This window comes from Ovis canadensis, chromosome 2 (genome assembly GCF_042477335.2).
Source record: "Ovis canadensis isolate MfBH-ARS-UI-01 breed Bighorn chromosome 2, ARS-UI_OviCan_v2, whole genome shotgun sequence".
Classification (NCBI taxonomy): domain Eukaryota; kingdom Metazoa; phylum Chordata; class Mammalia; order Artiodactyla; family Bovidae; genus Ovis; species Ovis canadensis.
Window position 1 is genome coordinate 163,404,567 of NC_091246.1, and position 12,520 is coordinate 163,417,086.

Genomic DNA, 12,520 nt, shown 5'->3' on the forward strand with positions numbered 1-12,520 from the left:
AGTTTCAGGGTTATTGAAAAGCTAATATTTATTTAGCTTTTAATACTTATTTATTTTATTCCCCAAATCCCTTTCTTTTTGGTCTCCTGAGAATTACCAACAGCTCATCATGCATATGAATTTCAGTTAACTTGAGCACTATTTGGTAAATCCTAACCCTGCCTTTGAGAAAAGACCTATATATGTATGGGGATTGGCCAAAAAGTTCATTTGGGTTTTTTGGTAATATCTTACAGAAAATCTCAATGAAATTTTTGGCAAATCCAGTAAGTGACTCCTGCCTGTAATCTGAAAGTTCTGTGGGTATTAATGCCACTGTTTTTGTATGAGACAGACCTCATACTGTTTGTGATGAAATGACCAAAGGTAATCTATACTTGTTCTATTTCTTAAATTTATTTAGGCCTATTTCATGTCATTAGGAAAACAAACAAGCAAAAACACTTTTAGAGCCTACCTTAAAAGCTAAGTCTACCTAAACAATGGATCCAGGCTGATCTGATTGTTGGTTTTATACACACAGATTCTGTACAAAGAGAACTTGAGCAAGGGGACTCCCCTCCCTGTCACCCCTGAGATGGAGCGGGTCAAGCGCAACCAGGAGAACTTTAGCTCGGTATTTGGGAGAAAGCTCCTTTTAACTTCGTATTAAAAAATAATAATACCTTTCTATCAAAACTCCTTTTAGTCCCTATAAAATAATCAGTTTAACAAATTCTTTAAAACAAAAAACAAAAAAACTCATCAACTGAATTCTTCCTTTTTCCAGATCTCTTACTCACCATTTGATTCTAACATTTTATACTTCCTATAACAGTCCTTTACAACTTTTCACAGGTTCCTTTCCATGTTTTATAGGACTTTTGAAGTTAATTGATATCCAAAACCCCCCAGTACTATATAGCTTTTACTTACTTAGAACTATTTTTGATGTGGCTGGGTTAGCACTGTAAGAAAAGACACAGGACTTGAGGCCCCATGTAGAAATAATGGCCCTTGCTGAGGACAGGTATTACCTTAACAGAGATCCTACCTTTTAAACAGTGGCAACAAGAGAGAAAACTGCTCAGAATCAGAACCCAAAGGAATCTTGATACTTGTTCCAAACAAGACATTCCATCAATAGAAATCCAGACCTTCTGATTTTTAAAAAAATATTTGAATTAGATGAGTTTATGTTTTTCTTAATATTTTTGTTGAAAACTATAATACTCAATAATCTGTGAAGCTTTTATATAAGTATCCTAGATTCACTTATGCCTGAGATGGAGAATCCAATGTCATTAGGAAAATTTAGCTGGATTCCTTTTTTGGGGGGTGGAAGGAGTAGAGCAGTAGGGAGAGGTTTCATCCAAAATGTTTAATTGTTCATTGAAATAATTATGTGAAGGAATCAAACTTCCAGATAACATCAGTAACTTTCTTTGGTCCCACTGTCTTTTTGTGTTTTGTTTTGTTTGTAATCACTATTCACTAACAATCTTTTGATTTTATTGACTTTTCAGTATAAATTGATATTTTTAGAATGTTATATTTACTGTTTTCCCTATAGGTTTGTTATTATTATTCCTTCTTTTGGAAAGGTTTACATTAATTTTCAAAGTTATTTAAAAATTATTTTCATCTATATTAGAGTAAGTATATCATTGTTTATATCTATTTGAGATATTAATGATCCTGATGATCCTGGACAATTTCTTCCTTTAAGTAACCATTTGTGTTAATTTTTACATAGGTTGCATTTAGGCAAAATTGTCCAGTAGTACATAGAACCTTTAAAGATTCTGTATTTAGACTCAACCACTTGTATAACGTGAATTTACACAACAAAGACCTATTTTCTATATTGCATAGATTTGACCTGAGGTTTAAAATATGTTATTCTGTAAAATGAATATTCTGTGTAGGGAAAATGAATATTTGCCCTCCAATTAAAAAATAACCTTTCTATGGTACACTAAGTATTTTAGTACTTTTATAAAATAATTTTTCTTAAATTTTAACACAGAAAATCAACATTTAACATAAGTTAGCATAAAAATTGAATATCAAATACACTGGCCCTTTAGCCAGGGAAATGTGGAACATGTTCTCATCCAGACCTGTACTAGAAAAGACAGGCTGACTTGGTGATTTGTCTTTCCTGTGTGATGTCTGTGTTTCATAGGCTCCCTAAATGATAGCTGAAAGGGCTGTTTTGACTGCTCTTGTTCTTTTCTGGATGCTTTCTTATGTCGTACAGGTGTTATACAAAGAAAACATCGGGAAAGGGATTCCAATTCCCATCACTCCAGAGATGGAGAGAGTCAAACACAATCAAGAAAACTTTAGTTCGGTATTTAAAAAACAAACAAAAAACCCTTTAACTAATTTAAAATCCTTTTTAAAAAAGATTAATGGCTATATCTTAAAACCTAATCAACTTATTCCAGTAAAAACTTTGACATGTCTTGTTCCCAACTTAATGCTGCCATTTCCTGTGAAATCAGTTTCCCCAGTTTGGTTAAACATTAATATCACTTAAAAAATGTTCAATATTACTTTCCAACCTTTAAAAACATAACATACCCAATTCTCTAAGCCCCCACATCTATCCTGCTTTGGCAACTTTGAACGTAGAATTTACAAAAATTTGTTCTGTAGATAAATATAAACTGTTGGCCTTATTTCCTATTCTAACCTTTTTGATCTCTACTGGTATTTGTATAGATATTTTCAAGTTCTTTTAGCATTTTGTCACTGGTCTCCATTTGCCTCAAGTATAATTCCTCCCAATATTTCACCCAAACTAAAAATTTGACTTCTTTTGAAAGTCAACAAAAGAAGATCTGTGTGTATGTACCTTCAAATATGCAATGTTTATGAAACCTAAATATCCTTACGTGGTTGATTAATATTTCCAAAACAAAATAACTTCCTTGGTTCTCCTGTCTCTGCCCTTTCTGTTTTCTCCCATCCTCATACCAAGCTTGGGGGTGCAGCTCATGGTTCCTTTCTGTGGTGCTCTCCTTTGCTCAGCATTGCAGAGATTAGTTCAGCAACAAAACTTTCAAGTTTTTGCTGCTCCTTCCTGCATTCCCTTGCTTTTAAGGATGTCTTTAGGCTCCTACTGGATGGACCTAGAAGCTTCTGGTATTTTCCTTCCTCTAACTCATTCTCTTCCTCTCTGCCCTGCTGCTCGCCACTGCTCTGCAAGAAGGGGAGAGTGGCTGACTGCTCTTTCTGTTCTGGATGCTTTCTCATCACACAGGTGCTATACAAAGAAAACCTGGGCACAGGAATCCCAGTCTCCACCACTCCAGAGATGCAGAGAGTCAAACTCAATCAAGAGAACCTTAGCTCGGTATTTTGGAAAGAAAGGGAGAAGATAATGTCATTTAACCTCGTAAAGAAATTGATACTTAACATTTTTTCTTCTTTTAAACCTACTTCCCTTCCTTTGCTTCTAGTATACCTCACTTAGCAAGAGGACCTTTACTCATTTCTGTGGTACTACTATGGATCCTTTTTCTAACTCTGATTTCTATTCCACCTGGCACTTAAAAATATTTTTTAAAACCTGTTTTCTTTTAGTTTGCTTGGATAACAACAAAACCACATTCTAACAGTCTCAAATCCTCATGTGTTTATTTGGAAGGTAATTTCACAGCTTTTCCCCAGCAGCTAAAGACCCTAGATAAAGTCAGTCTCCTTATCCCAAGAATGGCTATCGTTAAAGTTTTTGGTGGCATCTTCTCAGCATATAACTCCTGGCTCCTTGGATTATTGTGTCGTTTGATAACAAGGAAGTTGAACTCACCCTTAAAGTCTCACAACAAATGTTACTTACGGTTGTTTTTCTGGATGCTTTCTCATCACACAGGTGTTATACAAAGAAAACATGGGCAAGGGAACCCCTTTACCTGTCACTCCAGAGATGGAGAGAATCAAACACAATCAAGAAAATATTAGCTCGGTACTTGTGGCAAGACAAAAAAAACCCACTTCTTTAATAGTTTAAAATAATACATATTAATCCTACTTTTTAAAGATAACTGAAATTTTGTGAATTTCTTAATCACATTTATCCTTTTTCCTTCTTTAGGGCTACTCCTGGACTTAACCTCAGAATAACAATGTTGCTTTAATCCATTATTTTAAAGTTCTAATATCAGGAAGTAACAGATTTTCCAATGTCATCCTTTGCTCGTCTCTCCCTAAACTTAACTATCCATTATCCCTAAGGTCTCTTTGTTTTATGTATTTGTGAAAAGTCGGGAGTGGAGTAGTAGGTGTGACAGGATTCTTTCTGGAACATCAGAATTGCGATTTTATTTTTTTTTGCAGCTGACTTTAGGTTATAATTTACCCCGTCAGATTTGGACAAAGAGACCTTGGGAAAAATAACCCCTATCCTATCCTTCAGGCATAATGACATAAATTAAGATCCAGTAGTGGTTTTGCCAAATCACTGTCCATTTACTTTAAAAGGAGTGTCATTTGAACTATTTTTTGTTTTACCAATTTTAGTTATTTCTGTTCTTCTGTCTATCACGGTCTTTAAATGCTAATTTTAGTAAGCCACTTTTTGTAAGCCTGTGTTCTGTGATGTAAAGAGATGGCTGTGGATTGGGGTTCGTGTGGGGACACTGCCTTACATACTGGAGAGGTTCCTCCGATACTGGAACTACTGAGACTTTAGTGTGCTTCAGGGTCACTAGGGCCCTGAGTCTCAAGTCTCTTATTCTGTAGATCTGGTATGGGGCCAGATATGTTGCCATTCCAGAAAGTCTCAGGTGATGTTAACCTTGCTGTCCAGGGACCTCAACTTTGAGGATCAGTTCTTTGACAGAATTCTTCCTCTTGAATGCCATGGCTCGGATCTTCTGTGACATCGAGAATGACACTGGTGACAGGGAGGCTGGGAATTTTTCACAACGCATTAGTGTTGTTTCCTACTGACCAGCCCTATTAGTGATGTAATTCCTGAAAACATTTTTACTTACTGATGAGTATGATGATGTTCTGAATTAAAGCAAGAGGCACAACACAGATGCATTTCCCTGATGTGTGGCAGAAGGGCCCAGTCTCCCACTCCGCTGTAGGGAGCAGCCTCCACCTTCTGTGTTATTCAAGTGCCTGTTCCTAAGTATTCAAGCACCTTCTCCTACATCCTGACATGATCTGTCAGGTGCTTGGCATGCATAGACTAGTGGTAGAGTAAAGGTGGTCTCCCATCTGGGCCCCAGAACTAGGCACAAAAAGTTATAGTTATGTCTGTTAGGCCGCAAGGATTTCAGGACAGGGTTCTACTCTGGAAATGTGCTCTAACTATTGTCAGCTTGCTTTGGAAACATATTTCTTTCCATCTAATCTTACTGCCCAAATAGTTTAGCAACCTGAGCCTCCTAACAAATGATCTGTTCTGTTTAATCTTTTGTAACTGTCACTCTTTTTTTCTTTTTGGATCCATTGGACTCACATAGGTTTTGTACAAAGAAAATGTGGGCAAAGGCACCCCAACCCCTGTCACTCCAGAGATGCAGAGAGTCAAACGCAATCAAGAGAACATTAGCTCGGTATTGTCTTGAGAAACAAAAGTGCTTTTTATTCTGCAAAGTAACCCCTGCCGTTTGACCTGCTCCTAACTCCATCCCAGGTTAAAAAGAAAAAAATGCCAGTTTTTTTAGAATCTCCCCTAAACGACATACTACATTGACTGTTGCCATTAACTGTTTTTTAAAGCTTTTTCTTGAGTTGTTCTCACTAATAGTAGTAGATAAAACCTGGGTTTTTCTCCCCCAAACCGCATTACATTGAATAGCCTGACTGCTGCCCCCCAATGACTTTCGGGTCCAACTTTGTATCTCACAGGTATTATACAAAGAGAACCTGGGGAAAGCCACCCCCACACCCTTTACTCCTGAGATGGAAAGAGTCAAACGCAATCAAGAAAACTTTAGCTCGGTATTTGAGAGAGGGAAAAAGAGATGATGACACTTTTAACAAGCCTGGCAAACATAGTTATACCACTAATTTATCTCTCAGTTTCCTCCAAAATTTATCTTTTAAAATCCTTCTTTACCCACTTAAAAACCATACCAACCCTGCCAGCTCAAACTGATTTCTTTCTTCTTTTGCTTTATACCATAACATTTTAATGGCTTCTCTTCATGAGGTGTTATAGAGTGTGACATAATTGAGCCATAACAACAGCTAGATGGTGGTTTTCAGAATTGGGTTTCTGCTCTCTGATATCTGGATGCTCTCTTGGCTCCTCTAGGTGTTGTACAAAGAGAATATGAGAAAAGCAACTCCGACACCGGTCACTCCAGAGATGGAGAGAGCTAAGCGCAACCAAGAAAACATTAGCTCGGTATTCTCCAGGACTAAAAAGGAGTAGTGCAACAACTTAGAAAATAACAATTTAACATCATAAAGTGTCTTTCTCATTCAACTGGAAAACACACTAAAACGAAAAGAGAAACGCAACATCTTGAAAATAACATTTTAACACCATAAAAATGTGCATTTTTTTATCCCACTGAAAATTCACACTAAAATTAACACAACTATGCTTTTAAATCCCAAATGATTGTACTAAGACATAACAAGTTAATTGCCAATGTTTTCTTTCCCCTTTTACTCTGAGGTAGTCTTACATAACTGACTGTAACATATTGACTCCCTAACATTCTCAGTTTTCAGCAATCCTTTAAGATGCTTTATGAAACAGGTAATACTATGAAATGGATGCCTTATTCTGACTTTGATATTTTGGGTTTTTCGTGTCTGAGACTTTGATTTCTGTATTAGCACACTGGTTTATAAAATCTAGACATAACCCTTCAAAAAATGATCACTTATTTTAAAGGATAGTTCTTTCAAATATATCACACTTAGTGCCATATACCATCCAATGTACTGGTGCTACAATTCCCAGCAAATTCAAGAACGATTCTTTTTTCCCTTTCCTTTCAAAATTATACTTTGCCCCATCTCCTTTGAAAATGAAAGTTATATTTTCAGAGTCAAAACAAATCTCATTCAAGCCCTTGCTAGCAGGTCTGCTGTCACGGGCTTGCTGGGAATTTTTAGGTGACTCATGCTTCCCTCCCCAGCTCCCTTCACTTCCATCTGTTGGGAAGATTTTGAGACTTCAGAATTAGAATGGTACCATAACTTGCCCTCATCCATGGTTTCTCCTCCGTCAGGTGCTTTATTCTGATAGCTTCCGGAAACAAATACAAGGCAAAGCTGCCTATGTCTTGGACACGCCAGAGATGAGACGGGTGAGAGAGACCCAGCGCCACATCTCAACGGTGAGTCAGGAACTCCTCAGATGGGGTGGGCAGCCTGCTGGAACAAGGGAGAAAGTAAACGATCACACCATCCTATTTTCACCGAACGAATTCATGAAATTTCAGGTGAAGTATCATGAAGACTTTGAGAAACACAAGGGCTGCTTCACGCCGGTGGTGACGGACCCCATCACTGAGAGAGTGAAGAAGAACATGCAGGACTTCAGTGACATTAGCTACCGGGGCATTCAGAGGAAAGTGGTGGAAATGGAACAGAAACGGAATGACCAAGACCAGGAAACTGTGACAGGTAACTGGGATCTGGGGGAAAGCAGCTTTAAAGTATCCAGTCTGCCTGTGGTTGGTTAGGATCACGTTTCCGTCTCCAAATTTTGCGTCAGAGTCTGAGAACACCTGTGCTGACCCTTAACCTCACTTTCAGGTTTACGTGTCTGGCGTACCAATCCTGGCTCAGTTTTTGACTATGATCCAGCAGAAGACAATATTCAGTCCCGAAGCTTACACATGATTAATGGTATGTGATGCTGCAAAAGGCTTACTACATAAACATCACGATTTAGTGGGTTAGCGCCAGGGGCGTTTAGGCTCAAAGTTGTCTCCTCCAGGGCTTTCAATTTCCTGAGTTGCTCATTCAGCATAAAAACATCTCCTTGACTAGTGGGCCAAGCTCACTTTCTAGACAAGTTCAAATTAGGAAAAGATTGTTTCACTGCCTCAAGGTAAGTCCCCTTCGGTCCCCATTGTAATTTTTTCTCCTAAAGAAAAACAGGTAGTAAATTTTTCTCTTGGAGAAATAATGACAATAAAATACATAAGTAAAGGGAAAAAAACAGGGTTGACTTTTAGCAACTTTCTGAACTCCCTTATGTCAAGGAAGATAGTCATTCAACAAGAGGCCACATGCCTTCATACCCTTTATTCATGTTCAAAGTAAAATAATACATAGTGCCTGTAAGTCTCAGAGAATTTATACTCTAGTCTGATGAAGAGACCAGTAAATCAGTAGTTATACCCTGACATGAACAGTTTTAACGGTCTTCACACAGATTATGGAAACAGAGGGCATCTAAATAAATTTGGAAATCAGGGGAACTTTCTGGAGAAGGTGAAAGGTGGAATTTGAATATGAACATTACTACCTGTTTGTTTTGGTGAGCCAGGAAAATGAGCAGGCTAGAGGGAAGAAACAGTAGTCAAGGACAGACTCAGGTATTGGAAGCCTGACAATACCACTGAATGGTTAGGGGGCCTTGGGTGATTAAACTCTAAACTGGAAAACGAGGACCACCTTGTATTATAGAGTTTTGAGGGTTTAATCCATGGAAATCTACTAAAAACTGTTTGATAATGAACAAAAACCAACTGAGATTTCCTTACCATTAGGGATCACTGCTAGGGAAATTTCCTTTCTGCCCACTCTCTGATGGGTCTTACCTCCTTCAGCACAAGCTCAGCGCCGGAGCCGGGAGCAGTCTCGATCAGCCAGTGGGCTGAGCGTCAGTGGTGGTGAGGAGAAGTCTGAGCATTCAGAAGCTGCCCACCTCTCTACCTACAGTGATGGGGGTGTCTTCTTCTCTGCAACCTCAACAGGTACAAGTGGATGGCCCTGACCTAGACAGCCGTGGGAACCAGTTCACTGGATGTTACTAAAAGAGATGCTTTGAGTAGAAACAGAAAAAAAATCTGGACCTTTTCTTCTAATGAGTCTAAAATTGTGGAGATGTACATACAGTTAGCTATTTAATTTTCATTCCTCCTGTCTTGGAAAACATTCTTTTTAAATTAGGGGGTAAAGACACTGCTGCTCAGTTGCTAAACACAAAGTAAATGATATCTAGTCACGTTTTCTCCTAATGCTATTTTCCCCTTTCCTTTCAGGTTACAAACATGCAAGAACCACAGAGCTGCCACAGCAACGATCATCTTCAGTTGCTACCCAGCAGACAACGGTATCCTCCATCCCATCCCATCCCTCCACTGCTGGAGTAAGTAACCATCACTTACTCAAGTCATCCTTCTATTTTGATATGCGAAATAATGGTTTACAGGTGTGATCTTTTTTTTAAATCAAAACTTCTGTTTTGTATAATGCTAACAGTAATAAACTGGAGAAGGCAATGGCACCCCACTCCAGTACTCTTGCCTGGAAAATCCCATGGACAGAAGAGGCTGGAAGGCTGCAGTCCATGGGGTCACTGAGGGTAGGACACAACTGAGCGACTTCACTTTCACTTTTCACTTTCCTGCATTGGAGAAGGAAATGGCAACCCACTCCAGTGTTCTTGCCTGGAGAATCCCAGGGACGGGGAAGCCTGGTGGGCTGCCGTCTATGGGGTTGCACAGAGTCGGACACAACGGAAGTGACTTAGCAGCAACAGTAATAAATATCAGAGAACCTTCATTAACAACTCACATAACTAAAGAGCATTATTCAGGGACTTAAAAACACACACACGGACACGCACAAAACACACAGAAAAACTAAAGCAAAATAATCATTGTGGGCTCATGAGACCCACCCACCATCTTAAAGCAAAGCATCTGTTGTTTGGAATCATTCTTCCATAGTATGTGTGTGTGCACATGTCACATGTAGTCTAGTCATACCTTATATGTACAAGAGATAAGTCAAATCATGCTCACCAGTTCACCAGACTATCTTAAAACTCAGTCTAAAACCCTGGATCTCTTGGGACTTCCCTGCTGGTCCTGTGGTTAAGACTCTCAGCTCCCAATGCAGGGGGCCCAGGTTCGATCCCTGGTCAGGGAACTGGATCTCATAATATTACAACATAATATTATAATTCTTTACGAATGAAATGAACAATATCTGTATGAAGAAAATCTTTACTAAAGGACATAAAGATTGGTAAAGGACATAAAGATTGGTAAGTATTCAAGCCTATTATAGTTCAGGAAGGGAATCTAGCAGTCATTTCTCCAGAAATAAATCCATAAATGCAAGGTAATTCCAATCAAATCCTAGTATGATAGTTATAATAATTTTATACATTAATCCTAAAATTTATTTGAAAGAGTAAAGATGTAAATTTTTAAGCAAATTTTGAAAATGACAATAGGAAAGGACTTAACCATAAAAGTAAAATATGCTAGAAAACTATTGTAATTAAATATGAATTTAGCATGAGAATAGATTTTAAAACAAGTGAAGTCCAAAAACAGACTCGAAAAGAGTTACAAATAAGCAGAGGGAAAAAAGCAAAATTGTAAAATAGTACAGAAAAAGATTATTTTTACAATATTGGAGAATGGGAAATCTTCCTTGGCAACTTCAAAAATCTAGAATGTAAAGGAAAAGACTATAACAAAAAGAAATATCAAACTGGGAGAAATTATACATAACAAAAGATTAGTATCTAAAACCGCATAAAGTATCCAAAAGTCATTATTATTCCCCTTCCCTTCAAAATGAGGCCTGGAAGCATATGACTAAACCATCTACAACAAAAGAAATAAAAATGGCCAAGGAAAAGAGGTTCACCATGACTACTAACCATAAATATGCAAATTATAACAAAGTATTCTATTAGAGTAGCAAACTTTTAAGAAAACTTAAAAGGCAAGTAACTTTGACCTGATACATTCAGCCCAAAGACAGACACCTGAAGACAAACACTGTGGGGTTAGTGGACGAATACAGAGTGATAGTTAACTGTCTAGAAATACAGAAATGGCTAAATAACTTGTGGTTATTATTAAAATATGGAATTCTCTTCAGAATAAATCTATATACAGACAGACCTCCAAGCTATATCAAATGGAAAGAACAAGTATTGTTTATAGTATTCCACTTATGTGGGGGGCTATCCTTGAATGTGAATCTGTGTGTTTCAGAATGCTAGGGAAAAATATGTAGGTTTCATGCCAAATAACTAACCAGTGGCTGCTCCTATGAAGAAAATCTGGGCACTTTCAAATTTGTATCTCTAAACTGTTAGTTTGTAAACCTTTCATTGTTGTAAGGACACTTAACATGAGATCTACCTACCCTCTTATTTTTCAGCGTACATTTACTACAGGTTCAAGGTTGGGTTGTCTCTAGAACAGCACAACACAACTCTAGCATTCCTTCATCTTGCTTAACTGAAACTTTATGCTCTTGATTAGCCACACCCCATTTTCCTTTCTCACCATACTGTATTTTTTGTTTTCACCATTGTTCAAATTAGCTTTCCAGAAAAACTTATTTCTGGTATGCTTCCAAATTCTCAGAGAGAGAAATATGCACTATTGCTGATTTTTTCAAATTCTTTTTCCCTAATAAAACATTCAGTTCAGTTGCTCAGTCGTGTACGACTCTGCAACCCCATGAATCACAGCACGCCAGGCCTCCCTGTTCATCACCAACTCCCAGAGTTCACTGAGACTCACGTCCATCGAGTCGGTGATGCCATCCAGCCATCTCATCCTCTGTTGTCCCTTTCTCCTCCTGCCCCCAATCCCTCCCAGCATCAGAGTCTTTTCCAATGTCAACTCTTCGCATGAGGTGGCCAAAGTACTGGAGTTTCAGCTTTAGCATCATTCCTTCCAAAGAACACCCAGGACTGATCTTTAGAATGGACTGGTTGGATCTCCTTGCAGTCCAAGGGACTCTCAAGAGTCTTCTCCAACACCACAGTTCAAAAGCATCAATTCTTCAGTGCTCAGCTTTCTTCACAGTCCAACTCTTACATCCATACATGACCACTGGAAAAACCATAGCCTTGACTAGACAAACCTTTGTTGGCAAGGTAACGTCTCTGCCTTTGAACATGCTATCTAGGTTGGTCATAACTTTCCTTCCAAGAAGTGTCTTTTTATTTCATGGCTGCAGTCACCATCTGCAGTGATTTTGGAGCCCCCCAAAATAGTCTGACACTGTTTCCACTGTTTCCTCGTCTATTTCCCATGAAGTGATGGGACCAGATGCCATGATCATAGTTTTCTGAATGTTGAGCTTTAAGCCAACTTTCTCACTCTCCTCTTTCATCAAGAGGCTTTTTAGTTCCTCTTCACTTTCTGCCATAAGGGTGGTGTCATCTGCATATTTGAGCTTATTGATATTTCTCCCGGCAACCTTGATTCCAGCTTGTGCTTCTTCCAGCCCAGCGTTTCTCATGATGTTCTCTGCATATAAGTTAAATAAGCAGGGTGACAATATACAGCCTTGACATACTCCTTTTCCTATTTGGAACCAGTCTGTTGTTCCATGTCCAGTT

General features: G+C 38.4%; 1 protein-coding gene across 50 annotated transcripts in view; it reads left to right on the plus strand.

The window, feature by feature from the left end:
* Nucleotides 1-12,520, plus strand: part of NEB (nebulin) — a 203,584-nt gene that overhangs the window by 189,289 nt on the left and 1,775 nt on the right. For 6 of the 50 annotated variants that reach the window (XM_069577574.1, XM_069577579.1, XM_069577581.1 and 3 more), the window contains 5 exons: nt 7,194-7,301; nt 7,407-7,590; nt 7,723-7,815; nt 8,745-8,891; nt 9,180-9,286. In XM_069577574.1, coding sequence (XP_069433675.1) covers nt 7,194-7,301; nt 7,407-7,590; nt 7,723-7,815; nt 8,745-8,891; nt 9,180-9,286 — 639 coding nt within the window. Of the gene's footprint in view, nt 1-523; nt 617-2,242; nt 2,336-3,250; nt 3,344-3,862; nt 3,956-5,465; nt 5,559-5,853; nt 5,947-6,262; nt 6,356-7,193; nt 7,302-7,406; nt 7,591-7,722; nt 7,816-8,744; nt 8,892-9,179; nt 9,287-12,520 lie in introns of all 50 variants that reach the window. The other 44 variants (XM_069577531.1, XM_069577538.1, XM_069577553.1 and 41 more) reach the window with 21 other exon arrangements.